The 27,657-nt window shown below is 36.6% G+C and overlaps 4 protein-coding genes across 6 annotated transcripts in view; 2 read left to right on the top strand and 2 right to left on the bottom strand.

The window, feature by feature from the left end:
- LOC131431683 (excitatory amino acid transporter 1) overlaps window positions 1-6,070 on the top strand; it is a 57,430-nt gene extending 51,360 nt beyond the window's left edge. For both annotated transcript variants that reach the window (XR_009229713.1, XM_058597541.1), the window contains one exon: window positions 5,218-6,070. Coding sequence is in view for 1 of the 2 variants with exons in the window: in XM_058597541.1 (XP_058453524.1) it covers window positions 5,218-5,277 (60 nt within the window). In the remaining variant the exon portion in view is untranslated. The remainder of the gene's footprint in view (window positions 1-5,217) is intronic.
- A 2,092-nt stretch (window positions 6,071-8,162) lies between these two features.
- On the bottom strand, window positions 8,163-9,546 carry LOC131431681 (chromobox protein homolog 3-like). Of its 2 annotated transcripts, XM_058597537.1 has the most exons (3): window positions 9,347-9,546; window positions 9,216-9,275; window positions 8,163-9,155 (listed from the first exon to the last, which is right to left on the bottom strand). In XM_058597537.1, exon 3 carries the CDS (start codon window positions 9,150-9,152, stop codon window positions 8,520-8,522), a length of 633 nt encoding a protein of 210 aa, XP_058453520.1. In that variant the 5' UTR covers window positions 9,153-9,155; window positions 9,216-9,275; window positions 9,347-9,546; the 3' UTR covers window positions 8,163-8,519. The 2 variants fall into 2 exon arrangements, with proteins under 2 accessions (XP_058453520.1, XP_058453521.1); XM_058597538.1 differs by lacking the exon at window positions 9,216-9,275.
- Window positions 9,547-15,919: 6,373 nt separating this feature from the next.
- On the top strand, window positions 15,920-17,857 carry LOC131431680 (transmembrane protein 115). The gene is made up of 4 exons (XM_058597536.1): window positions 15,920-16,557; window positions 16,618-16,693; window positions 16,749-17,108; window positions 17,162-17,857. Exons 1-4 carry the CDS (start codon window positions 16,113-16,115, stop codon window positions 17,529-17,531), a joined length of 1,251 nt encoding a protein of 416 aa, XP_058453519.1. The 5' UTR covers window positions 15,920-16,112; the 3' UTR covers window positions 17,532-17,857.
- Window positions 17,858-17,953: 96 nt separating this feature from the next.
- On the bottom strand, window positions 17,954-20,849 carry LOC131431678 (sodium/hydrogen exchanger 8). The gene is made up of 3 exons (XM_058597535.1): window positions 19,541-20,849; window positions 18,770-19,470; window positions 17,954-18,708 (listed from the first exon to the last, which is right to left on the bottom strand). Exons 1-3 carry the CDS (start codon window positions 20,613-20,615, stop codon window positions 18,490-18,492), a joined length of 1,995 nt encoding a protein of 664 aa, XP_058453518.1. The 5' UTR covers window positions 20,616-20,849; the 3' UTR covers window positions 17,954-18,489.
- Between the last annotated feature and the right edge of the window lie 6,808 nt (window positions 20,850-27,657).

Raw genomic sequence — 27,657 nt, 5'->3', positions numbered from 1 at the left:
CTTTTTATGCACACTTAAAACTTAATTTTGATTTCGGCGAAAAAAGATGCCGAAAACGAACGGCGAAGTGATATTTTACTGGAATTTTGGCTAAGATAGCTATTTCCAAAATATTCGGTTATTTCCGATTTTTCGGCAATTGAACATGTTATACTAATTTCGGTTATGTAAACTACCGTGTCAGTGGCGTACCGAAGAAATTTGACGCCCGGGGCAAAATAGCAAAACAGATTTTGCGCCCCCCATCGTTGGTTTTGTGACAGCTGAACTCCATCTGCCGAAAGATGGCTTGTGCGAGTAAAAAAAAGGTCCCAAGCATTGATTTCCCGCCCCCTAAAAACGTTGCGCCCGGGGCGAGTGTACACACTTAGAAAATTTCGCAGAACTCGGTAATATTTTACCGAATTTTCAACAGCTGAACGTTCGTTAATCAGTTCGGTAATTAAATTGATTACCAATCGTTCGGTAATTGCTGAACTGTCAAACAACTACCGTAAACTGTAAACCAAATGGATCTAACTGATTGTTCGGTAATTTTTTGTTTGTTTGTTTTTCTTTGGATGAAATACTTTCCGATTTTCGGATTTCAAAAAACTACACAAATTCACAAAAACGAATGAAGAAAATTCCAACCTCAAATGTTCCGGCTGACCGAAATTATGAGCGCCTTCCGAAACACTGCACAATCCGTCGAGTCCACCAGAAATTACCCTTGAACAATTTGTGTAGGCAGCAAGTGGACAAGTGATACAAAATTATTTTCTGCCTATAAGTAAACAAAAAGCTTTTAGTGGTTTTAATGTTTCAAAAACTTTAGCACCTGTACCTCAATCCATTCGATGAACTCGTCAAGATTTTTCTCGTTTGGTTAATAAAAAAAACTGAAAATTTTAATGTCTGTTTGACAGTTAGTTTCACGACAATCAGTTTTCACAGAAGTTCGGTTATTGGAAGATAATTTTACCATACGGACGGTATGGTTTTTACCGTACTCGACGACTATTCAGATTTACCGTATGAATTGTACATCTATTTACGAAATTCTGTAATGAAAATTTACGTAAAACTGATCGTCCGATAAAAATTTGCACAATTATTGTAAAATAAACCTCATATACCGAAATATCGGTCATTTCTATAGATTACCGAAATTTCTCGTCAAAAATATTACCGAACAATGGAATTAAATCATAGTGTGTAGAAATCTATAAATCTATGATTTGAGTTTAATTGCTTAAAATCTCGGTTTGAAAAGAAATTACCGAAGTTATCGGTGTTCACGCATGTGAGTTAATGCGTGAACACCGATAACTTCGGTAATTTCTTTTCAAAAGCGACGAAGATCTCGGTAATTTATAGTCTGTCCCAAACCGAAAATCTCGGTAAATGCAAATGATCTGTCAAATGGATAATACAGAGAATCTCAGATGTTTTACTGTGTGTGTACAGAAAGGCAAAAATACGGTGCAAACTCAGCAATGGCTTGAAAAGTGTTACAGGGATTCTACTCTATCAAAAACAACCACCTGAGTTTGAACATCGAAAATAAAACACTTTACCCGTACCCAACCTGAACCCGAAAAATTAGAGGGTTGTATGCAAGACACGACCGAGCACAATAACATTTAAAATGAAACGTTTCTAGGGTCCCAATAATAAATACAAAAATAAAGATGATAATGATACTAAACTAAAAACTTATTCAATTGACTAATTACAAACTTGCCCTAGTTTGAGCGCTTAGATTGTTAGCGAATGCTAAAATTGACAGTTAGATTCTTTCTTGATAATTGATTCTATTCAATTTTGATCCCTTTCCACAATTTTTTACATTGTTAAGTTTTTGAATAACGTCCTTTAACTAGATTAACTATGATTACTTTAAAGTTACTTGAAAGCTCAATTTTAGATACAAACAACCTAAAGATTTAAACCTGGACAAATGAAACGATTTTATTTTATGATGATTATTTTCGAAAAACGTACAAACTTATTAATTTTATAAACAGTTAATCGATCCAAGAGTAACGAAAAATGTTGTACCAGTAAACTCAGCAATAGTGTAATTTTATTGATCCTTCTTCAAAATCGTCGATAATCTTCAGAAAGTGTCGGTAAATAATATGGCAACAATACGAGGAAGAAAACATGTGAAACAGTCCGCATAAAATGTTTAGTAACTTGCATTGATTTTCGCTTTGGCATATTAGGAATATACGGAATGGATACACAACAAAATTCCGAAATTTTGTTCATATTGTAACTTGATGTTATTAACACATGAATGAACATTGTCATAGTAACAACGCGTGTAGCCATCAGACGCTTATTGTTTTGAAGCAAAGAATAATTGAACTGAAACTGGCTGTTAACCAAATTCTACGAGGGTTCCTATTCAAACGATACATGTAAAATCGCAGTTAAGCTTACCTTGAGTTTATCTTTGATACTATTTGATATTGCATCTTATAGTTCTGTATCCATATGTGAGCCTGTGGAACTCTTTTATACTACTAAACCGAGGAGGCCGCTTTTAGACAAGTTTCAGAATTTAATTTGGAACCTTTTGAAGCGTTTAATTCCTGGTGGGACAATAACTTGTTCAAATTGATACTGCATATTGATTTGCATTGCATTGTTTTTTCTACACTAAGATTCTTGGAAGCTAACTTAGACTAAAGTATTATGCCTCATAAGATTAAATCAATTTCTAACTATTCAGTTAGATTACACGATTATTGTTTGGTTCAATAATAGTGTCTGAGTGCCCCAGCCCGAGTTGGCGGTGCAATGCATAGGGCGCTGGTCTTACAAGTCAGTTGTCGTATGTTCGAGCCTCGACCTGGAAGGATTCATTCATAGTGTCAGTAGGATCGTAGTACCAGCCATGAAATGATCCCGTACGCTATGAATCGGATGCGAAGTCTGTTGAAACAGAAAGGCCAAATTCCACAAAAGGAATGTAATGCCAAAACTTTGCTTTTGTCTGAGGGCTTATGCTGAGATATAGTTCATTGTGTTTAGTCACAATTAATGAAAAAGAAGTATCTATGATTATCGCCATAACACAAATTTATACTGAATCGATTTGCGTGCCACCGTTTTGTTTGTATGGGAATGGGAATGGATTTAAGCGTACAATATTGAAGCTTTCGAATCATTTAAATGAAGAAAATCCATCAACAAAACATCGAGGAACAAGCGCTGCAAATTAAATCCGAAAAATCTATCGCCGATAATTCTAAATTGGCCTGATAGTTACCATAGAACCAAAATAAAATACTACTATACTATTAGGTGTACAACATTGCTTAAGCCGTTTTTTCCAAAATTTAAAGCTTTATTGCGAAAAAGTGCTTACAGTAGTAGTATTCAAAGTATTGTCCGTCGCTAGCGACAACTTTCTCCCATCTTTCCGGAAATTTTCGAATCCCGGCTCGAAAAAATGAGTCCTTTTTTGAAGCTATCCATGAAGCAATCAATTTTTCCAACTCTTCGAAGGATTGAAAATGTTGATCTGCCAGTCCGTGTGCCATCGAACGAAATAGGTGGAAGTCAGAAGGGGCGACATCTGGGGAATACGGCGTGTGGGACAAGACTTCCCACTTCAACGTTTCCAGGTACTTTTTGACCACTTTTGCGACGTGAGGCCGAGCATTGTCGTGTTGGAGGATGACTTTGCCATGTCGCTCTTGATACTGTGGCCGCTTTTCTTTTAGCGCGCGACTAAGGCGCATCAGTTGGGTTCGGTATTATCATCTATGTATTTTAACCAGCCTCAGCCGGTACAGCCACCTATCGGAAAACGGCGGAAGCAAAGTTGTACACCTGATATACTGAACACACAGCACACATGCAAAAGCGACTATCCAACGAGCAAATGGATGTGACTTTCTCCACTCATTATTTAAACATCTTTATCGGCCTACGAGGCATGCTTGCTCACAGCATGGGATTAACTAAAGCAGAAATGTATTTATATGCCCAAATAGATTCCGTTTTGTGCGATAGTTCATACTTTGCAAAGGAGAGGATGACATCATTCACGCATTGCTACTGTTATTGGCTCGTGAAAACATAGGTCAATTCAAACCAAAGCTTCGTATACTGAAGAGTAATGGCGTTTTCGTTTTCAATTTGCACTACACCGGTGCAGTGCTACACTGAGGCATGAATAAACGAACAAAAATGACGAAAACATAAACAGTCACCATTGACTACAATTAACGATTCCATTGCACAGAACTACACCAAACTTTTGATGAGTGCTACCAGTGGTATCGGTGCAGAAAAAGTGTAGCAATGGTGTAGTGCAATTGGTAAAAAACGAACGGTTTAGGAGCAGCTTTCGCTACACCGGTGTAGTGCAATTTAAAAACGGAAACGGTATAAGCAAAAACGACAATCCAACGCGCGAACGGATATACTATCTAGTCATCACCTCACTGCACGAGCTACTAATTTCATTCACAGTCAAGCATCAACTGAAATCAAGAAATGATTTGCAGCATATATTTATAGATTTCTCTTCACACTACGCAGAATGATACGGTGTTTTTATGCATGATGCAAAGCCTCCTATACCGAACAAGAAAATGACGTCAATTTGTACAACTGGGATGGGTGGATGAAAACATAGGTCGACTCTAACCAATTTTTCAATAGTATGCTATTGAAATACTGAAACTACGTTGTCATAAATGTTTAAGTTAAAAGTTTCTGAATCGATTGGTTGTTAAATTATATCAATCCATCAACAAATGACTGAGCTATTAACGTTCAAAATTATGACACAAAAATTTACGCGACTATTTCGAAACTTTTAATTGACCCCGGTCCCGTATATTGAAGAGTAAGGCATTATTAATGCCAAAAATCGGAGATCGAATGCCCAAAACCAAATTTTTGGAAACCGAACCCGACCCGTACCCAACTACCATTTTTTCTCTGAAACCAAATACCCGAGACCTGACCATCTCTAGTAACTACACCTGAATATTGATATGAAACCTACAAGTTGCATCTAGACTGCAATGCTAATTTTTCATGCGAGAATCGCTCTCGACATAACTAGTGTCGCCTGTGTGTATTAACTATCTTGCTACTGCCAACAAATAAACGAATTTATTCCGCAGTACGGAGAAATTACTCCAACATGTTGTGATTTATAGTTTATCCATTCGTGTACTCATATGAATTGTTTGTCTTTCATTTCAGCATGAAGCCGAACCCCACGAGCTGGTCGAGCTGCGGCATGATTGCAACGAGAAAGAATAGAACACATTCGCCGTTGAAGAGTCAAAACCCTAATTGGTCCCTTCCCTCCTAAATGCACCGTTTTTCGGTTTACTTTAGCAACTGCTTAAAAAGCTTGACTAAAGATCAAGGAAGCATTTTTTTTCTAAATAGGGATTGCATCTCATTCAATCTATACCTATTTGTCATTGGCGTTAGATAATCCCGCAGATGTGATTGGTGAGGGGCGAGATAGAGAAATAATCATCGACATCTGTTACGATTTTTCGTCTGTGGTGTTTCATTCCTCCACGTATTGTACGTACGGAAATGTTGTTTAGCTTGCCGAAAATGTCGTCGATGTTATCCTGAAGATTTTCAACCGAATCACATTGACGGTAGTGTTCGTCGAGCCGTTGAAAATCCCCGTAGTTTGTTCGAGCTTAAGTCTAACGTAGCGTCAGTGTTAATTAACTGTATGATTAAAAAATACTTACAAATATATTTTAATAGTTAACGTTTTGTACATTATCACGTTTTTATTTTCGTTTCACCATTCGCTATTTTAGTTTGAAACGCGCGCACATCATCAGTTTTAATGGTTAGTACAAGTGTAGGCCAAACAAAGTGTCACTTTGGGTTTGCAAATCGATTAGAGGAATAAAATGAATGACGCAACCAAAAAATTCAGGTTTCGTTTTGCGTTTTTCTAAGTGACAGTGATCAATAAATATGGACGTATATTATGACAAAAAATGTTATCTATATGTGTTGTATGAAAACCGAATAGGAACACTGTTGGACAAAATGAAATAAATATACAATAAAAATAAAATATATTACTTTTTTTATGTATTTCTGCATTTCGTTCCCATAGCAACAGCATGTCCAAGAATGTAAAATTTTTTTTGAGGTTGAGGGATGCACTGGGGCATAATCAAAATGCATCTAGATTCTCCAGTGTAATAGTAATGTAATTGAGCAGCCCGTGATACCAAAAGCGCGTGTGATGAGAAATGGGTGCGAAAATGTTCCTAAAATGTGTGTATAAAATTTCCTGCGCATTTCACACCACCACAGTATCATAAATTAAGTATCCCTAGATTTCCCACTGTTCGGAAACACAGACAACCCTGCTAATCAGAAGGTAACTTTATACACATTTTAGGAAAATTTACACACCTATTTCATACCGGAGGCGCTTAAGATTTCATGTGCTGCTCAATTACATTACTATTAGGCTGGGAAATCTAGATGTATTGTTTTTATGACAATATGAATTGGAACTTCTCACTAGTAGCGCTGTCAGTGTTTCCGTACAGTGGGAAATCTAGGATTACTTCATTTATGACTGAGGCCTGGGATTCTGGCGCTTGAGGGCTTTTCACTTTTTCAAACTCTGGAAAAATGAAAAATATACTGACCGATATTAAATTTAACATATTTCTAGGTGTAATCGAAATAAAGCACATAGTATCTCAGAAGTTTAAAGATTATTCCATTCTTTAACATATTAGGTAATCATCTCGGTAAAATAATAATTACTGAGGATCTCGGCAATACCAAATTTGTTAACTGTCAATTATTGCCGAACTTCTCAGCAGCAATTCTGCTGTTAGCTCGGCAAAAGCGATTATGATCGAATAATGTATTGCCAAGTCATCAGTAATCGAACGTAGAATGGATTTTTCTTTATTACTGTATGAAATAAATATCACAAAAGCTAATGTTGGAGAAAGGGGGTGTTTTATCGATGTCCATTTTAAAACAGTATACAAAAAAAAACAAATCAAACCTTAAAAGAAAACATTTCGGTTAAAGACAATTATTTCCAGTGCTCCTCAACGCATCTACCTGAAAATAAGAAAAGCAGACTTCTCAGGAAATATAAAAATCTTACATTCATCCAATATATCGACGTCAACATTTCATAAGGTCACATAAACCAATGAGAGTTTCTCTTTGTTCACTTTCTCTGTTGTTAATATCTAGTTAATTTTGACGTGTACTTACAAAATATTCAAATAGAATGAAAGACAATATTCCGATGTTTCTAACAGTACCAAATGTGCAACGAACATTTGTTTAATAACGCAGATATAGTCGAAAAAGAAAGTAAACAAAGAGAATCTGTCAATTGTTTTTATGCCCTTTTGAAATGTTGACGTCGAATATAGTATTTTCCCGCTCCACCAGCAATGGCTACGTGATGTTTGGCACATTCGACAAGAGACATTAAATGACAAGTTTTTCACCGAGATTCAGTTGAAACTATCTCACTGTTCGAAATATCGGCAAACGGATTGGCTGATTTCGGTATATTCGTTGTTTACTGACAAGTTCAGCTTTATATTATGCCAAACTTTGGTAAAAGTACGCGCTTCACTGAGATATTAGCATATTACTTTAACAAATTTCGGAAAAGAGCATGTGGATTACTGAACAATCAGTAAAATGTCGTATTGCCGATCTACTTCAGCATTTCAAAATGCCGAGCTAGAGAATCGGTTTTAAGTGAGTGTGTGTATACTTCATTTTGATTATAACCAACAATTACCAAAATACCTCCGTTACCTTACATCGAACATTTCCTGATGAAAGTCCGCACATTTGGTCCTCCTATGCTAACACTGCTGTTATAGCGACGTAAAAACTCGTAGCGAATGCACCTATTTTCATCAGTCAATCTATCGAACAGACAGCAGATCTCACTAATGGTTTTTCTACATGAGATGAATGGGAGAAACCGTTACCACACAATTCGTGTACACATAATTCAAGGCAATCATCGTTGTTGATCGTAAAACCAATCTGTCGTTAAACAGGCAGTCTGAAAATTGAAATAAAATTGATCAACTTACTATCTTCGAAAAAAAATTAGTTTAAATTAAGGAAAATTTCTTTTCATAAAAGAATAAAGACAAAAATATCTTCTAAACCTATATTTTGCCAAAATGTGCATAATTTGTTTTGCTTCGTTTTTTGTCGTCTGAAGTCATGAGAAATTAATTAGGTTCTCTCCTACCACTAAAATACATGATGCTGCGCTAAATGGGTTTAACTTTCCATCGAGTTCGGTTTTCGAAACCACTAGTAAAATTCAAGAGTTCGAAACGTGGCAAAGGTAAACAAAATCTTACCACTAAACATACAGGTTCCGAGTTATCATTAAATTGTTGGCATACTTAAACAAACATTCTAAACATATTTCTTGCAAAGAAAACGTCCTATCCCACCAGGATTTCTGCGAGTAAAAGAAGGAGGGGTAAAACGAATGGAGACGCTTATTCTGCAGAATCGGCTGACTGCCAAATCAAGCGCTCTTCGTAGAAGTCTATAACCAGCTGGGGACAGTGTTTGCGTGCTTCCTTGGAGGAAACCAATTGGGCCTTATCTTTGTCCTTCCACTGGATAAGGAAGAGCAATTCGCTGTTTGCTTCAGTAGCGCCGAGAATTTTCTCTGGAATGTATCCTTTCTCGAAACCATTCATACCATCATCGCTTGCAGATGCATCATCGGCTGCCACGGTCTTAGATTTTGTTGACTTAGTCGAAGCAGTATCATCTTTGTCATCATCTTCTGATCCTTCATTTTCTCCATCCGAATCCATCTTCTTCTTAGAAGTACCACTGCCACTGCTGGGCTTGCTTGGTTTCTTTTTTTCCTTTGTCTTCTCTTTCTCCTTTGGTGTTTCCTTCTTAGCTTCTGTTCTAGCATCCTCAAATGCTTTGATCAATTCGGGGCATTCCAGATTTTCCTTCGGTTCCCATGTGTTGGCTGATGAATCGTATCCTTTCCACTTCAAAAAATATTCGATCTTTCCTTTCCGTTCTCTTCGATCAACAATTTTCTCTACGACATACTCCTCCTCTTCGCTAGATTCACTATCAGTTTTATTATCCTTTGATTTACCCATTATCTAAGTGAAAATAAGAAATCGTTCATTATTTCATTCAACAAAAACAACAAAAAAAATCACCTCTAAAGCGTCAAGCGCAGCAAAAACACAAATCCGAGCAAACGCAAAATGCAAGCGAATCTGCAAAGGGAGGGTAACGCGGAAAAAGTCGCCATTAAAAGCAGTCGTACATTTACGAATTTTTTGCTTACCGATCGTTTTCCCCCAAGTGAAATCCACCTTTCTTTTGACCTGCACTATCACTATAAACAGTAAATCGCAATAAAAACTCACTAAATCCAGGTATATTCACAGAAATCAGCTATTCTGACCGGAAAACCTCGTTCAACAAACAGAAAAATGCGCGATGGCTTCCTCTTCGGGTTTGGTGAAGAACGAAACGCCGCGAATATTGACAGAAGCCGATCAGCGGAAGAAAAAAAAAACATTACAAATGTTTTAGACCAGTTAGACTACACGGTGCTACACACAAAAAATAGTGTTTTTAGGAGCATTTAAACACTGAAAATAATTTGCACGCTAGCATCATGTGCAAAGCATTTGAACTATTACTATTTGTAGAACACATGAAATTCACGAAAACTTATACTTAACTCATAAAATGAGTGTAAAAACTGTTGATGTTAAGTGGAAATCACGCTACATTGATCTGAAATGCACATCAAAAGCATAAGATATAACGTTACCTCAACATTCTATATACATTTCATACGGATGTCACGTTGTTTTCCACATAGATTTCAATAGAAACACAGTTGACCGAATCAAGCGTTTTGCACATACATTTTTGCTGTGCTCATTTCCACTTGAAAATTAAATGTTTAACACATGCAGTTCGAATCAATAGCAAAATACATCACATCCAAAAGAAAAACACATCAAAGCTAAGTGAAGAATAATCACAGACTAACAGACAGGACACTCAAATTAGATTCTTCAATCATTTTAACGGTCATTTCGAATATTCCTTTATTTGGGACAGTACTCACATATGTCATGATGGCGCCACGTTACCCTATCAAAAACATCCTGTCTGTCATCTAGACTGTGTTTATTTTTTTCATTTACCAACAGAGTTGCCATTCATACAGAATTACCTGTAATGTATTGATTTGTATACGTCCATGCGAATTTCATGCAGGATACAGATTTAATACATATTGCCAAAACTATATACATAATTGTGCCTACTTCTCATTCTCCAACGCAATACAAAACCGAACCCGTTTTGTTACAATATTTACTTGATTCTGGTCTGCCGCCACTTAAATTCGGGTGAAAATTACCAACACAATAAAAAATAGTCTAGTTGCTCATCTAACGTTGAGTCAAATAAATGGTTACCTTCCAACATCGCGAAAAAGTTAAATATATTATCAACGTAATCCAATAATTTATTGTGACGATTCCTTTTCAAATATTTCGATGAAATCAGGCATCCCTGCAAGCAGCTGATCGCTGTTGACAAACGAGGGGAAACCAACTAGTAAAAAAACTTTTACATACCACAAGGGGTGTACAGATAGTAAATAGTTCGCGCAGTACAATATAGGTGGAACTAGTGCATCACGAAAAATTATTTTTATAAGAATTTACTCATACTGTCATGTCTGTTAGTCTGTGGAATAATCTCATCTTGCATCTTAGTGAATTTGTATATGAAATCTTAAAACAAACGAATGAGGGTGTATTCAGTAGTGTTCTAGTTCTAGATGCATAATTTATGTCAGTTACAAAATTTGAACCTGAATTTTATAACAAAAAAAACTGACAGCCCCAGCAGTGTTATACTCGTGTTTCAAATATACAAAAAAATAGAACGGCATCGTAGACCAGTTTTAAATTTGACAGAAGAACTGTTCGAATAAATAAAACTAGATCGGCTTGCTGGGGATACGTTTCAGTTTCAGCTCTATTATAGATCTTCCATATAGAAAAATGTATATATATATATATATATATATATATATATATATATATAAAGGGTGATTTTTTAAGAGCTTGAGAACTTTTTTAAACAATAAAACGCATAACATTTGCAAAATCTCATCGGTTCTTTATTTTAAACGTTAGATTGGTACATGACATTTACTTTTTGAAGATAATTTCATTTAAATGTTGACCGCGGCTGCGTCTTAGGTGGTCCATTCGGAAAGTCCAATTTTGGGCAACTTTTTCGAGCATTTCGGCCGGAATAGCCCGAATTTCTTCGGAAATGTTGTCTTCCAAAGCTGGAATAGTTACTGGCTTATTTCTGTAGACTTTAGACTTGACGTAGCCCCACAAAAAATAGTCTAAAGGCGTCAAATCGCATGATCTTGGTGGCCAACTTACCGGTCCATTTCTTGAGATGAATTGTTCTCCGAAGTTTTCCCTCAAAATGGCCATAGAATCGCGAGCTGTGTGGCATGTAGCGCCATCTTGTTGAAACCACATGTCAACCAAGTTCAGTTCTTCCATTTTTGGCAACAAAAAGTTTGTTAGCATCGAACGATAGCGATCGCCATTCACTGTAACGTTGCGTCCAACAGCATCTTTGAAAAAATACGGTCCAATGATTCCACCAGCGTACAAACCACACCAAACAGTGCATTTTTCGGGATGCATGGGCAGTTCTTGAACGGCTTCTGGTTGCTCTTCACTCCAAATGCGGCAATTTTGCTTATTTACGTAGCCATTCAACCAGAAATGAGCCTCATCGCTGAACAAAATTTGTCGATAAAAAAGCGGATTTTCTGTCAACTTTTCTAAGGCCCATTCACTGAAAATTCGACGTTGTGGCAGATGAAATTATCTTCAAAAAGTAAATGTCATGTACCAATCTAACGTTTAAAATAAAGAACCGATGAGATTTTGCAAATTTTATGCGTTTTATTGTTTAAAAAAGTTCTCAAGCTCTTAAAAAATCACCCTTTATATATATATATATATATATATATATATATATATATATATATATATATATATATATATATATATATATATATATATATATATATATATATATTAAATGGACAAGTTTTGATTGCACTCATCTTTTTTCCTTCATCCAATTTACATGTTTCCAATTCCACCACGAGCAATGACGACATGCTGCTTTGAAAAATCGTAAAGTGACAAGTGACATTAAATGATAAGTGTCTCACCGAGTTTCAGTAAAAGCTAACTCACTGTTCGAAATTTCGGCAAACGCTTTTGCTGATCTCGGTATATTTATTGTATACTGACAAATTCGGTATAATATTATGCCAAACTTTGGCGAAAGAACGCGCTGTACCGAGATATTAACATATTATTTTAGCGATTTTCTGAAAAGAGCATGTGGATTACTGAATGATCTGTAAAATGTTGTGCTGCCGTTCTAATTCGGCATTTCGTTCTACCGAGTTCGAGAAACAGTTTTAAGGTGGTAATTTTTACAAATTTCTCAATATTGCGACTTTAGTTATTGTAACTGGGGCAGAGAGTGGCTCACTTAGGCTCACAGTTGTATATCACGTGTTTTTTTTAGAGGCACAACATAGTTTGTGTTGAACGACTCTTCCCATGGCTTTTCCTTGGTTTCATTTTTTATGCGCAGATGTTTCCACCGGTAATTGAGATTCTACACCTCACTTGAGGGCTTCTCGCTTTTTCAAAATCTAGAGAAATAAATTGATGGAAATTAAATTTGTTACAATCAATGAATTGTGATAAAATCGGATAAAATTTTTCAACTATCGTCCCGGTAAAATAAATGATATAGAAAAAACTATCGTCCCGGTGAATGAGCAAAAAGGTTAAATCCAGGGTAAAATAAATGATAAAAAAAACGATCGTAGAAAAGGCGGAAAAGTCATGACATATCTTTTCTTAGTTTCATGTTTCATATGCAGATGTCAACTGGTAGTTGAGGTTTTGGTTTTTATCTTTTAAACGTATGCAAATTGTTCAACTTTCCGTAAATTTTCACTGAATGAATAATCATTTCGCCTTTTAGGATTTATTTAGTTCTATACTAAAAAATATGAAGTAACTATCCAAAATTACGAAAAGGAACTAGTTTCGCTCATTTCTCCTAGCAATTGAAGCACAGACTAACAGACATGACAGTATGAGTAAATTCTTATAAAAATAATTTTTCGTGATGCACTAGTTCCACCTATATTATACTGCGCGAACTATTTACTATCTGTACACCCCTTGTGATATGTACAAGTTTTTTTACTAGTTGGTTTCCCCTCGTTTGTCAACACCGATCAGCTGCTTGCAGGGATGCCTGATTTCATCAAAATATTTGAAAATGAATCGTCACAATAAATTATTGGATTACGTTGATAATATATTTAACTTTTTCGCGATGTTGGAAGGTAACCATTTATTTGACTCAACCACAGACTAACAGACAGGACACTCAAATTTGATTCTTCAATCATTTTAACGGTCATTTCGAATATTCCATTATTTGGGACAGTACTCACATGTGTCATGATGGCGCCACGTTACCCTATCAAAAACATCATGTCTGTCATCTAGACTGTCTTTATTTTTTTCATTTACCAACAGAGTTGCCATTCATACAGAATTACCTGTAATGTATTGATTTGTATACGTCCATGCGAATTTCATGCAGGATACAGATTTAATACATATTGCCAAAGATAAACTGAAGATTACAATGTTCCATACGTTTCATTGAAAAATGTTGGGTCAGTAATCGTGAACCAGTTGGTTCAGTAATAATGTAATTTTATTGACCCTCCGTTAACAAGCGTCGACTAGTTCCGACAAAATGCCATGGAAACAATACAAGTTAGAAAGGAAGCACACATATGTTTACATTCAGCATATAATGATTTCTTGCCACAACTGATGCTTCATGGGATGAGGCTATAACAAACTAAATAAATTCTAGACAATGGTTCTAAATAGTTTTCACTTTCTTATTCTAAGAATCACTGATATAAAGCGAAATTTCTCAATATCGTTCATACTGTAACTTGATATTTTTCCAAACATAAACAATCATTGTCATAGTTACGACGCATCTAGTGATCAGACACTTGTTGTTTTGCTTCAAAATACTCAAATTGACAGTGAACCGAGCTCATCGAGGGGTCCTGTTCAAATGATACCTAAGAAATCGCAGACTACTCTATCTTGAGTTTATCTTTGATATTGCCTAAACTATATACATAATTGCGCCTACTTCTCATCCTCCAACTCAATAAAAAATCGAACCCGTTTTGTTACAATATTTACTTGCTTCTGGTCTGCCGCCACTTAATTTCGGGTGAAAACTACCAACACAATAAAAAATAGTCTAGATGAACAAATTTGAGTCGAATAAATGGTTACCCTCCAACATCAAGAAAAAGTTAAATATATTATCAACGTAATCCAATAAATCATTGTGACGATTCATTTTCAAATATTTTGATGAAATCAGGCATCCCTGCAAGCAGCTGATCGGTGTTGACAAACGAGGGGAAACCAACTAGTAAAAAAACTTTTACATAACACAAGGGGTGTTCAGATAGTAAATAGTTCGCGCAGTACAATATAGGTGGAACTAGTGCATCACGAAAAATAATTTTTATTAGAATTTACTCATACTGTCATGTCTGTTAGTCTGTGACTCAACGTTGTTCATCTAGACTATGTTTTATTGTGTTGGAAGTTTTCACCCGAAATTAAGTGGCGGCAGACCAGAAGCAAGTAAATATTGGTTCGATTTTGTATTGCGTTGGAGGATGAGAAGTAGGCACAATTATGTATATAGTTTTGGCAATATGAATTAAATCTGTATCCTGCATGAAATTCGCATGGAGGTATACAACTCAATACATTACAGATAATTCTGTATGAATGGCAACTCTGTTGGTAAATGAAAAAAATAAACACAGTCTAGATGACAGACAGGATATTTTTTATAGGGTAACGTGGCGCCATCATGACATATGTGAGTACTGTCCCAAATAAAGGAATATTCAAAATGACCGTTAAAATGATTGAAGAATCTAATTTGAGTGTCCTGTCTGTTAGTCTGTGATTGAAGTATCGCCCTGTTTACCCTCTTAGAAAAAACGCTCAACGGTGGTCCTTCGTTGGTTCAATACGTTGGATCGTTGGTCCAACGAAAGTCCAATCAATCGTTCAACGGGAGGCCAACACGGGGACTTCGTTTGATTTTGAAAACAGACCGTTGAACCGAATGCCATTTTTTTCGTTCAACAAATCCGGCATACAGAGGTCCATTGTTGAGCTATTCTTAATATGAGGAGTTGGAGCTTCGTTGGACTAGTTTTACTGGAGAATTCCCGAAGTTTTTTTTCACTCATTTTTTTAAACTAACACTACATACCTGTTTCTTCAACTTCGTTCTCGGCGTAATTTTCAACTTCACGTAGAATAACAACAAATTTTCTTTCTATATGAAGGCAACATCTAATTTTCACACTATCAGATCCAGAAAACTGAACGAATATTTCGCGCAATATCTCGTTCAACAAACGCTCAACGACCAATAAAATAGAACCTCGCCTTTCATAGTTTTTTTTGTATTACCAAGATTGAGATTTTGACAGAATCAAGATTTCGAAACTAAATGGTTTCGCAGAAAAAAATTCGATTTGTTTACATATGTAAGAAAAACAATTTCTTGTACGTCGTTTACGTCAGAAACTTCGATTTTTTTTCTACGTTTACTCATTTGAATTTTTGAGTAATGTTATTTTACCGTACAGTTAGCTGTCGTTGGTTAGCTTTTCGATGAATATCGATTCGATGACTTTAGTTCAGTTGTCAAACACAAAATAGTCTTTATTTTTATTCTGGTTCATAAAATATTAAAGGAATATTTCGTTGCAGAACTCAGTATTTCGACCAGGTAGATCTGATTCAAGATTTACCCGAAATTTATCCTCCATGTGAACTCCATCAACACAGAATAATTCCTCTGCAAAAACGGTACGTGCGATGGCGAGCAGCAGTAGCAACAACGCCTTGTATCTGCGCCAGCAGTTTTCTGCTCTGCTCGGAAACACATCATCATCGATCAAGTTCATCTGCATATCGACGCTAGTAGGCTATCTACTGTCCTTCTCCGAGCAAGCGGTGGACATCCTGAGTGTAACGCCGGGATATTTAATGCCACCAACCTTCTGGATATGGACGATATTTACGTTCTTCTTCATCGAGTTGCACTTCTGGGAAGTGCTAGTGGATTTGATAACAGTGGGACTCTGCGGGAAACTGATTGAACCGTCCTGGGGTCAGATGGAGATGCTGCAATACTTTGCGATTACCAATACGGGCGTGGCTATATTGACAAGTTTCTACTATTTGTTCTACTCGATGATCACTAAAGATGCCGAACTGTTGTTCGATGTTCACATTCACGGATTGGCGGGAATGAATGCAGGTTGGATACATTTGCTATACTGAATTACTTTTCCTTAATTTCTTCATTCCCATTATTCAGCTGTCAGTGTAGCAGTCACTCAAATTATGCCGGACCATCTTATAGCACGAACACCTCTTGGGAAATTTACGAATAGGTTTGAATTTAGAGAAAAAGGTTAATCAAGGTTTGCTAAAATATTTTGATTGTAGGAATGTGCCACTCACAGTTGTTATCTTGGCGATAACAATGTGGGCATGTGGATTGCTAGATGGAACGTATCCGGCTATGTTCGCCTCTGGATTATATGTGTCATGGGTTTATCTGCGTTTCTATCAACGACACTCGAACGGAACTCGGGGCGATAGTGCTGAAAACTTTCGGTTTGCAAGCTTCTTCCCAAATGTACTGCAACCGTTTATTAATTTGGTGGCGAATCGCGTGTACTTGAGCTGTCTGCGAATTGGAATAGTGAAACGACTTAACACTCAACAAAGCAATTCTTCCTCACTACAATCGGTTAATGTTCACTCGCTGGCAGGAGTAGATCCCCACGATATGGAACGAAGAAGGTATCCTGTTAATGATTGATAGTTTGCTGTAATACATATTTTTGTTATCGTAGACAAATTGCTCTGAAGGCACTCAGCGAAAGGCTGTCCAAAACAACTGATTCTAGTCGTCAAAATACGTTGCCCAAGTCATTCCCACAGACTGCCACGGCTTCTACTGGCCTTTCGGGAAAGTTTCATCACGGCCACCATCATCACGGACATCACCATCTGCCCTTTCCAATGACAATCGATCGGCCGGCAATACCACTTCCACCACCACCAGCAAAATCTGCGCTCAAGAGCGATTCGCTAGCAAAATCCTCCAGCAGTAATACGGGCACAACGAACGCAGATTTGATCAATCTGAACCCAACGGTGGTAGCGACCAGTAGCGATCAACAAGACTCCGATCTGGCAACGGTTGCACCGACGAACACTTAAGCAACAGCTGGACTGGTCAGGGGCATTGTAATTGGATTGTTAAACGGTTTTGATCTGTAACATTTTGGTATGAAAGTAATATTGCATGGGAGGCCGAGTAGGACGACAAAAATGTCACATTTTTTAATGCAAAGAGAAGATGCTTTAATAACTATTAGGGTTCGCGCTCTACCTTTCTGTTTTTTTTTCTGTAGATTTTAATTGTGATGATAAGCTAATAAAATTGAAAACAAAAAAAAAAAAAGATATTGCATGCATGTTAGGTTTGTTCACCTGGGGATGCATTATCTTATAGTTCTAATAAATCCTACTTGTATGGAATATGGGATGCATTATTTTATTTCAAACTCAATGGGAATTACGCCGAGAAAGACACCTTAAAAATTGGCTGAAGATATTGGAAAATTACAAATTTTCATTGGTTTGTTAAACTATAAAACATTTATTACTTACAACAAACAAACATAACAAATTTTAAGCCGATATCGAAAAGGAGCTGTGAAATTTCATCAGGTAATAAAAATCTACAGTCCTTTACGATGTTGGAGTTTTTCCACTACGTAGTCTAATGTGCGATTTTTGCTTCATAAAACATAACTTTACTTCGGAATGATTTACTCATACCTGCCTTTTACCCGACTAGTATAATTTACATATCACTTTTATATAGAAGTATTGGGTTACGAATGCTAATATTTTGGGCTTTCATTAAGCGCATGTGTCTTCACAAATAACGCTGGTATACAACAATGAAGAGTAAATTTGTTAGCTAGACTTCCCTTTTCAATCAGCACAGCACAGCAAAATCGTTAAATATTTTCCTTAATAAGGTTTATGATATAAATACTAAATTACGTCTCGAACATGCCTTTCCAAAGCGAGTTTACAAAAACACCTCTACCCCAACGTCTAACGAAGTATTGCACAATAAAGAGTCATCTTCTCACTGCTACCGAAATCATGACATTGTTGGTCTACGAGGATCTGCTACCAACTTTTGATTGCTCCGATTGTTTCCGTTCTCTACTAACATGTTCGTTGACCGTTCTGATGCCGCCACCGATACAACATCTTCCTCGTCGTCATCTTCTTCTTCGATGTCGTCCGGTGAGATTCGTATTGCCTGGTACCATTTGTTTGTCAGATCAGTCATTTGGCTTTTACAGTCGGAAAGCTCCTAGAGTTGGAAAATAAATGATCACCGAAAACAATTTGTTTATGGATTTTATGTATCTAACCTGATGTGTGAATCTCCTAGTAAAGAATGGTATAAAAAATTTCCTATCAAGTCGGGCGAATCCGACCAGTTTTGATTGAGTGAAACTGACTTCCTCCTCTTCTGTCAATTCCGATAGGTGTTCGGAATCGATAGCCTGTCCCCATTCACGTGTTTTACTCAACGAAATTGCCTTTTCTTTCCTTTTCTTACCAATTCGACTAGATCTGCTCGCTCGACGACTTTTCTTATTTTCGGCCAAGTATTTCATGAGTGGCATCGTCGACCCACCGAAGAACAATGTCGTGAACAGTACAATTATTAGTGTAGTCGTGATTACAACATGCCTTGTTTCTTCGCTAGAAAATTGTAGATGAAGCGAAAGTGCATAAGAAATGGCTCCCCGCAGCCCCGAAAACCACATAATGAATGCCATCTTGTTTGTGATTTTGTGCTCGCGGAAACGATTCACCAACCAGGCGAGCGGAAAAATATTGCACGCTCTTCCAATCAGACAAAGAATAATAGCCCATATGACAAACGAGAGTTCGCAACGATGTTTAAACGAAAAGATGGCCAGACCAAGATACGCAAATACGCACGTTTCTGCTATGAAGGCAAGCGTTCGCATAGTCTGCTGCATTGTAATTTGGGTTACTGTAGACAAGTTAAAGTGGGTATAATGGGACATGACTATTCCGCAGAATAAAATGGCCATAATACCTAAAACAAAAAAAGATACACGTTATAAGACTTCTTATCAAAGATAATGAATCAATAGTTCAATAATCACCCGATAAATGAATTCCTTCTGCTAGCACATACGGTGCATATGTAAACACCAACATGAGACCAAATTCGAGCGAGGGATGCTTTCGCAAATCTACATGTTTTAGAAGCAGCGCACTCATTAGGGCGAACACCACTCCGATTCCGGCCGATGCGAAGAACATCAAACAGAACGTATTCAGTGCCGAGATGATTGATTCACCCGTTCCGGTACTTCCCGCTTCATCTGATCCTGACACCATGGGCATTACCGTTGTCGTCAGCACGATTGATATGGCGTCGTTCAGGATGCTCTCGCCAAATACCAACATGTTCAATATTGGATCGATGTTCAGAGCATGAAAGATTGCCACGGTCGCCACTGGATCAACTGCCGAAATTAGGGAGCCGAACGCAAACGATTCTACGAAATTCAGTCGATAAGCGACTTCGGCTAGTCCAAGAAGATAAACACCTGATCCAATCACTAAAGCCGAAATTGTCGTCCCTATAATAGCAAACACCAGAATAGATCCGATGTTCTGGAAAAAGTTTCCTTTGTGTAAGTTGTACCCGGATTCAAATATGATCGGTGGTAGCAGAACCAGGAAAAATGCTGTCGGAGAAAACACTTCCTCTCTTTCCCAGTTGGCAACATGCTTCACGGAGGAGTTATTTAGAATCAATCCTATCAATGCTCCCAGAAAGACTACGACAATACTTTCGGGCAAATACTGGAATCCAGTTTGTAGCATCATGTGAATGAGCAGAATTCCAAGCGCTATCACACAGAGAACGAAAAATATCGACATTGAGCTGTAGTGTTCTTGTTCTACAGCATTCTTTTCCGGGGACATCGTTGTTGTGGCATTTTTGGTAACTTTTTCATTTCCAGATGCTATCTTCGGCTGTTCCACCACAGCTGATGTTTGCGTCACGTTCATATCCGCTTGTTCCTTCGTGGAACCAACAGAACTTGTCTTTTCGGACGGGATTGGAGCATTTGATGTAACATTGGAGAAAGTGGTGAACAAGAATGCACAAATCAGCAACAAATAAATGAATCCAGTTTTCATTGTGCCCTTGAGGTTCTGAGTCATAGCTCGTCGGTTAATAATGGATGGCGAGGATTAGTTTCTAACAATTAGTTTAGCTTTACTCCATTAGCACATGCAATACTTTGCTAAAAACTTTATGCGACTTGAAACGTCATCGATATGAAATCAAAAAGAATAAAATTTGCGGCAATCCGTTCCATCGATTCACCGAGTTTGTTTTGACTAGAATATTCGCTTCCAACTCCTTCTAACAGAAAACGAAACTGATAAGAATGGAAAATTTCACACATTAGTTCGTCAAATGACAAATTCATGTCGATGAAATTCACACGTTAAACCAAAATATCGATTTTGATGTCTGAAATTTTATATAAAGGGCGAGGACGAAGAAACAGTACACTGGTAAAAATTAACACGACATCAGAGAGCAAAAGTAAAAGAAAGAGACAAGTTTCCTTTATCATATGGTGTTAATCTTTTTTTATCCAAGTGGAATTAAATTTCATTTTAAGAGACCATCGATAAATAAATAATACTAAAAAAACTGAACTGATACTAGTATCTGTATAGCGGTCCTTACAAAATCATTAAATGTATCTAGAAAGTAATGTCATTTTTAATGAAATTGTAGGACAGTCAAATTTTATTACCGCAGATAACAGATATACAGGCTCGAACTAAATCTTTCAAAATCCTGTGCAAATTTCAAACTTGCTATACGTTGGAAACACTATTGCCACCTACTCGACTGTTCGCCGCTATCTTTTAAAACGTTCCACTACGTTCCGAAAGGATAACAAAATCCTCATGCCTGGTGTGGCTGACAGTTTCACCAGCGTGCCTAGAATTAAGCCCCATACTAGGATTCTAAATTTAAGCTGGCGAGAAATGAAATCTCCCGCATCGTCGAGCTCCCGGGTTACGGCATCGAATCATAAAATCCGTTAGAAAATAAGAGCAACGACCGATGTCGTCATTTAAAGGGCTAAAGTAAAATAATGTAAGCACTTATCTCGGGCAGAGTTATGACCTCCTCGAAGAAGGAAGAAATAGCATAAAACACATGCCTCGAAACAAGTTAATGACCTCCTTGAAGGGAGGAGAACTAGCGTGATTTAACTTGTCGTAGTTGGGATCGCAAGCTGGAAAATGTAAGGGAAAGAAGGAAATAGGGGATCATTTTGTAACGCCTATATTCTCTCTCTTTCTTATAGTACAACCGCGCATGCGCACAAGCCAAGGAAGGTATGAAACACGAAATTCAGGCTCACGCGCAGGCGCGGGAATAAAATAAAATCTAACATTAGACGTAAGTCTTTTCTAACTTGTAGTATATAAGGTAAAATTGTTATTAATAAAAGTGTAGTACAAATTAAAACTTGTTTTGCTCACGAAGAAAGAACTCACGCCCGTCACACCTGGTACTAAAATATTCTAACTACAACATTTTTAACACTTATCGCTAATTGTTAAAGGCAACCCTAATTGTTAAAGGCAACTTTTTTCCATATCGTACCGCTTATCTGGTACTATCTCATGACATTAGTGACGACACAGTAAAGTTTGTTTTAATATAGCGGAATTGAATGGAATCTATCTTCTTTCGAAGCGACCTAATACTAAGTAATAAAATACTGTTAACGTTCAGCTACATGGGGATACAGAAAAATTTTAAACATAAAAATATAATTTTCTTTTCAATAAAATAAATTCAGTCTCGACTGGGATATGATACGGATACTGATTCGGTGTATATCAAGAGGAAGTGCATTAAATTTTGTAGACGCAACAATCAAACAAATTCGCCTTCACCGATAGTAGTGGCTGTTTGAACGCGTTGGAGGTTTCGGTTATGACGCGTTTTATACATATAATTTGGGGTCGATAACAGTGAGCCACGATGTCCTGTAATATGTAACTTGTCATGAACGAACAACAATATTTGTATGCAATTTAAGTAAGTTATTGATATTATATACTTTATGGCTTGGCAGCTATTTTGAAGAAATTCAAGTAAACTCCAATAATTTTGTACTTAACTTCTAGATTGGCTAAGACCACCGTATATCCAAGAACAAATAATAAAGACCTGAATTAGATGAAGAACGTTTGAATAAATATCTGGTAGGTCCCAGTGAAATAATGGGGCCGACCGTAGCGCTTTGATCGGCCCATCATCGGACAATTCTGCACCATTTGCATCAACCGCATCCGCGTTGTTTGTAAACAGTACCGCTGAACCGTCAACGATGAATGCTTGTTCATTTGTGACGTCACGATAAAACATCTAATCGCAATTCGCTGGCACGATTCGCACTACGGGCGAGCTTACTGGGTTTGTCCCACATTATCAGATCCGAATGGATTCCGAATCAATTCCGAATCGGCGAGAAATTTTCATTCGGAATTTCATGTGGAAATCATAATGAATTCCGAATCAATTCCAACTCCAGTGCAACAACCGATTCCGAATGTATTTCGCCTACAACCGGTTGATTCGGAAATCAGTCGGAATTGAGTAAGAAGATGCGGACTGAATTGTCAATTTGTCTTCTTTTTCTTCTTTCCCGATTTTGCACGTTTTCGTGCTGACTTTCAGTTTATTTTTAAATGAAAACATTACATAACTGATTATACACATTGAAATCTTCATGTTTTTCGGATATACAGAACTAGTAAATAACCAGTTCTTCTTAGAATTCCAACATAAACTGTTGAAATTCGCTGGAAATTAACAAAACAGCCTACCTTAGTCAGCATCATCCATTCCTCTAGCTGGAGTGTAATGAAATGGATAAGTCGCCTAAATTTTACACTAACACATTCATAAAATGAGCGAATATTCAATGACATTTATAATGTCACTGTCAATCAGGTTGATCGAGCAGCCAACTCAGGCGAAAATTCTAGCACTGAACCGATCGAGCACTGAAAAATCATGCAGTCGAGTAAGAATTCATTACGCATTCCGTCATTTCGATAATGTGGGGTAGAGTATATAGCCAGTACCTTCTATAACGACTTCACTTACCACTTGGCAGCGCGGGCAAACGTCAATACAGGGAAGCCAGACTTGCAGATTAAGTAGATATGCAAAATGATTTGTTGTTGTTTTGCGACTTTTGTGTGATAACTATTTATAAACCATCTGTTGATATTTATTATAAAAATGACAAAAAACACATAAGTTTAAGAAACGTACAATGAATTACACGTTTATCCCTGCGCACTCGAAAAGGCACGATTGAATGAAATCATTTCTATTTACTATTGTCACCCGCTTGCCTATACATGCTAAATTCAATTTGGGAATGCATTCTAAAACTCAAAATAAGCTCAAGAGTAATGTAGATGAACTGCACAACATACTGAATACGGTACGAATCTCATTAATACTGACACTAGCATTTCAATGGAAAAATATCAAATTGTTCTTTGAGATTGATGTTAGATTTTTAAAAGAATCGAATTGTTGAATTATTTTTTATGTTGAAGAATTTCAAGTGCATTTTCCTTGGATGCAAATCTTTTGCTCATTGGTTTGGTGTGAATTACGCTGAAATCAGTTCGACCAATAAACAAAAACCTAAAGCAAAGTCTTAGCATTACATTCCTTTTGTGGAATTTGGCCTTTCTGTTTCAACAGACTTTGAAGCCGATTCTTAGTGTACAGAATCATTGCATGGCTAGTACTATGGATCTTACTGACACTAAGAATCCTTCCAGGTCGGGACTCGAACATATGACAACTGGAAGACCAGCGTCCTACAAAAACCTACTGCTACTGAATAAATTTGAGTGAGTTGTTTTCTAATGAAAAGAACCAGTTGAATAATGCTGGATACAGTTTTCCAACAGTTGGCGTAGATAGCAGTGTTTAATGCACCATGATCACAGTAACAATAAAAATTTGGAGTCATCTTTACTCATGTAATGTTATATTGAAAGATTCATAGTTTAGGGACGGGTATAGCATAATGGGTAAGTCGATGCCAAAATCGAAACCAAAATAAAAGAAGATTCATAAATTCCTAATAGACTCATATACAATATTCATCCAAGTCGATTAAAAATAATTATAACTTACCGTTGCTTTACTTTGGACACCAAATCATAATTTCGAAATTGTTGAGTTTGACTACATTTTCCGTAGGATTATGATCGTCTCCTACATTGAAAAGTTTTTTTTATACATATTTTATTATAGGCTATAAACGAACGTGTCAGCAAACTCCTGATAGATGTTAGAAACGATTTAATATTGCAAAACCTAATTTGTAACAAATAACTAAAGATGAGAGATAAGTATTTGGTTTTTGGAAATTAATGTCGGTCGTTTCGTACAAGAACGACATACTAAAATTAAAAAAAGATAATCATGTAGTAATTGTGTGAAAATCGTTCCAAGTCTTTCAGAAATAATGCGTATGTCTAATCTATTTTTCGTTAGATTCATCAGTCTTTTTTGGTTTTCTTGAAACACAATTTATGTAAATTAACAGTCTATTTTCAAGAAAAAACATCTGACTAAAAATTACGAAGCACTTTCTTTCTGGTTTAAGTTCATGAATCGGCTCCTTCGTCAACATTTATAATCTAGAAAGGTTTTGCCCGAGGTTTTGCCAATGTATGAAAACAAGCAATAATGAACTGGAATTACGCGAAAAGCAATAAAATAATCAGCCGTCATCAATTTTTCGCGGAATTACTTGTTCACATTAGAACATGGTCCTCATAATAATAGAGTATGAATTATAATAATTTAACCAGTACTTCAACTAGAACAAATTTGATTTTTCGGCAATGAATATTTAAGTTATAAGCAAACTGAACCCTTGACCTATCAATTCTAGACATTGCAGAAAAAACAGTATATGAAACATCTGGAAATAACTTTCGTATTAGGCACATAGTTTTGTCGGAAGACTATCACGCGAAAGCCAGCAGACGTCTCATATGTATTCAAAGTTGAATTTATTTTATTGTGAAAACAACCATGATTCGACAACTGATAAGTATGATGTGTTGGATCGAAACACATACCAGCACTAAAAAATTTTTTATATTAATTCAATTGAATTTGATCCATTCTCTTCGTGGGATATCGATTAGTAACTTTGTTTGTTTATTGACAAATTGGATTAAACCATTTATGGTCCGTATCGCCTAAATAAAGTTTTAAAACATTTGTTCACGATTGAATACGGTTCGTTATTAATATTTATTAAATAAAAGTGACTAGTTGCAAAGTGTGCAGATGATTGTTTTAGATGTGCTCTTCGATTTTTGTTTAAGCTTGTTTGTAAACAGTACCGCTGAACCGACGACACGACCAGGCACTCAGAAGAAAAATCAGCATTAAAACTGTTCGCTAACGATTCACCGCCAGTTACCACAAATCTAGCGACCCCTTGTAAATGATAAAAATAATCTTCTCGAGCAACACTGTTTAAGTTGCTATGTACTGGTTACCAAGGAATTCCAAAACAAATAAACATGTTTTGAAAGCGGTGGAATATTAGTGTTAAACTTTGTCCAAATTTAGCAGAAATGCATTTTCTGAATTTAATCGAAACTATGGATAAAACCAACGAACGAGGACAATGATCTACTTCCAGCGATTCATCCGTACACTTCCACTGCTAGCTTTTCTGGGCAGTAGGATTCGGTGTAATATGCCGGTGTCAAAGTTGTTTTGTGTCGGTTGATTGCGCAGCAGTGGAAACAGTATTTCTCCTTGTTGGCCACTATTCGAGGATTACTAGTGGAATTCCACAAAGAAATCATTTTACCGTACGTTATGCAGGTACCGCAGAGCACAAGCCTCGCTCAGCTCGTTGTCGGTCATTTCCATGTCTTCTTTCTCACACAACGGTTTCAAGTCAAGACCTGAATTTTGAACTTGGCTTTATAAAAGACATAACTCATACTCCTAAATTTTTACATTCTGCTCGAGTCAGGTAAATCCATTAAAATGTTCCGTAATATAATAACCGATCTGAAATTTATTTTGTTTACATTCATCTTGCCTTCGATATGCAGTAACAAAGGTTATGGTGACTGTTATTCAAAATCAATAAATAAATCAACTTGTGCTGCCAGTTTAAAAAAATTCACTAACGTTTCCGATTTGCCATTTCCAGTTACTGAGGGGTAGTTAAATTTACGATACAGTTTTGATAGACGAGTGGCAGGTCGTGTCGTCGGCTGAACTGTCAAGGATGAATACTTGTTCATTTGTGTCGTCACGATAAAAAACCTAATGCAAGCGGCTATCGGTTCATTATGTGGAATCTGTACTGAAACATACGAATGTGATAATAAACGGATATCAAATGGTACTTTACATTTAGGTAGTTATTTAAAAAAAAATGTTGCTAGATTTGACAGAAACATTTAAAGGGCCTATAAGCAAATGACAGATTCTCTTTCTATACTCTTTTTTTTCGATGATTTCTGTGTTATTTTACAAATGTTCGTTACCTATCTAGTACTGACAGCGAAACGAAAATTTTGTGCGTCGTTCTACCCGTATATTAGATACGTGAACGTGAAAATTAATGAGTTGAATATTAACTGCTAAGGTTGGTGGTTCAGTTGAAGAACTGAAAACAAAAAAAAATATATTGATTATGAGCACTTAGCACTTAGAGTTGTATTTTTAATCCTTTAATGGTCATTAAATAATTGATTATCGAACGCATCTAAGTTTCATATCTCATATCTCTACACAAGTAGTTCTATATTTGAAATGAAAGCTATTCAAATTGTGATTAATTTCATCTTGATACTCGCTCGTGACGTCACATTTCATCAAATCGTTTGATTAAATGGTAAATAAAATTAACATATATCGATGAATATTAGAAAAGGTCCCAAGTGCAACTGATAGTTTTCCTTTCAATTATGTAAGATTTTAGAAAAAGTCCATGAAACTGAGAGAATAAGGCCAATAATAATATTCCGGTCCAAATCCCTTTAGAAAGGTTTGTACAACTTATAAACAAGATCTTTGCCAGAGTCATCCATCAAGAATCGGTCACAATAACATCTCAATCAGAAACAGGGTTTATATTTTAAACCC

This window comes from Malaya genurostris, chromosome 2 (assembly GCF_030247185.1).
Source record: "Malaya genurostris strain Urasoe2022 chromosome 2, Malgen_1.1, whole genome shotgun sequence".
NCBI classification, from domain to species: Eukaryota; Metazoa; Arthropoda; class Insecta; order Diptera; family Culicidae; genus Malaya; species Malaya genurostris.
This window is presented reverse-complemented; position numbering and strand designations above follow the sequence as displayed.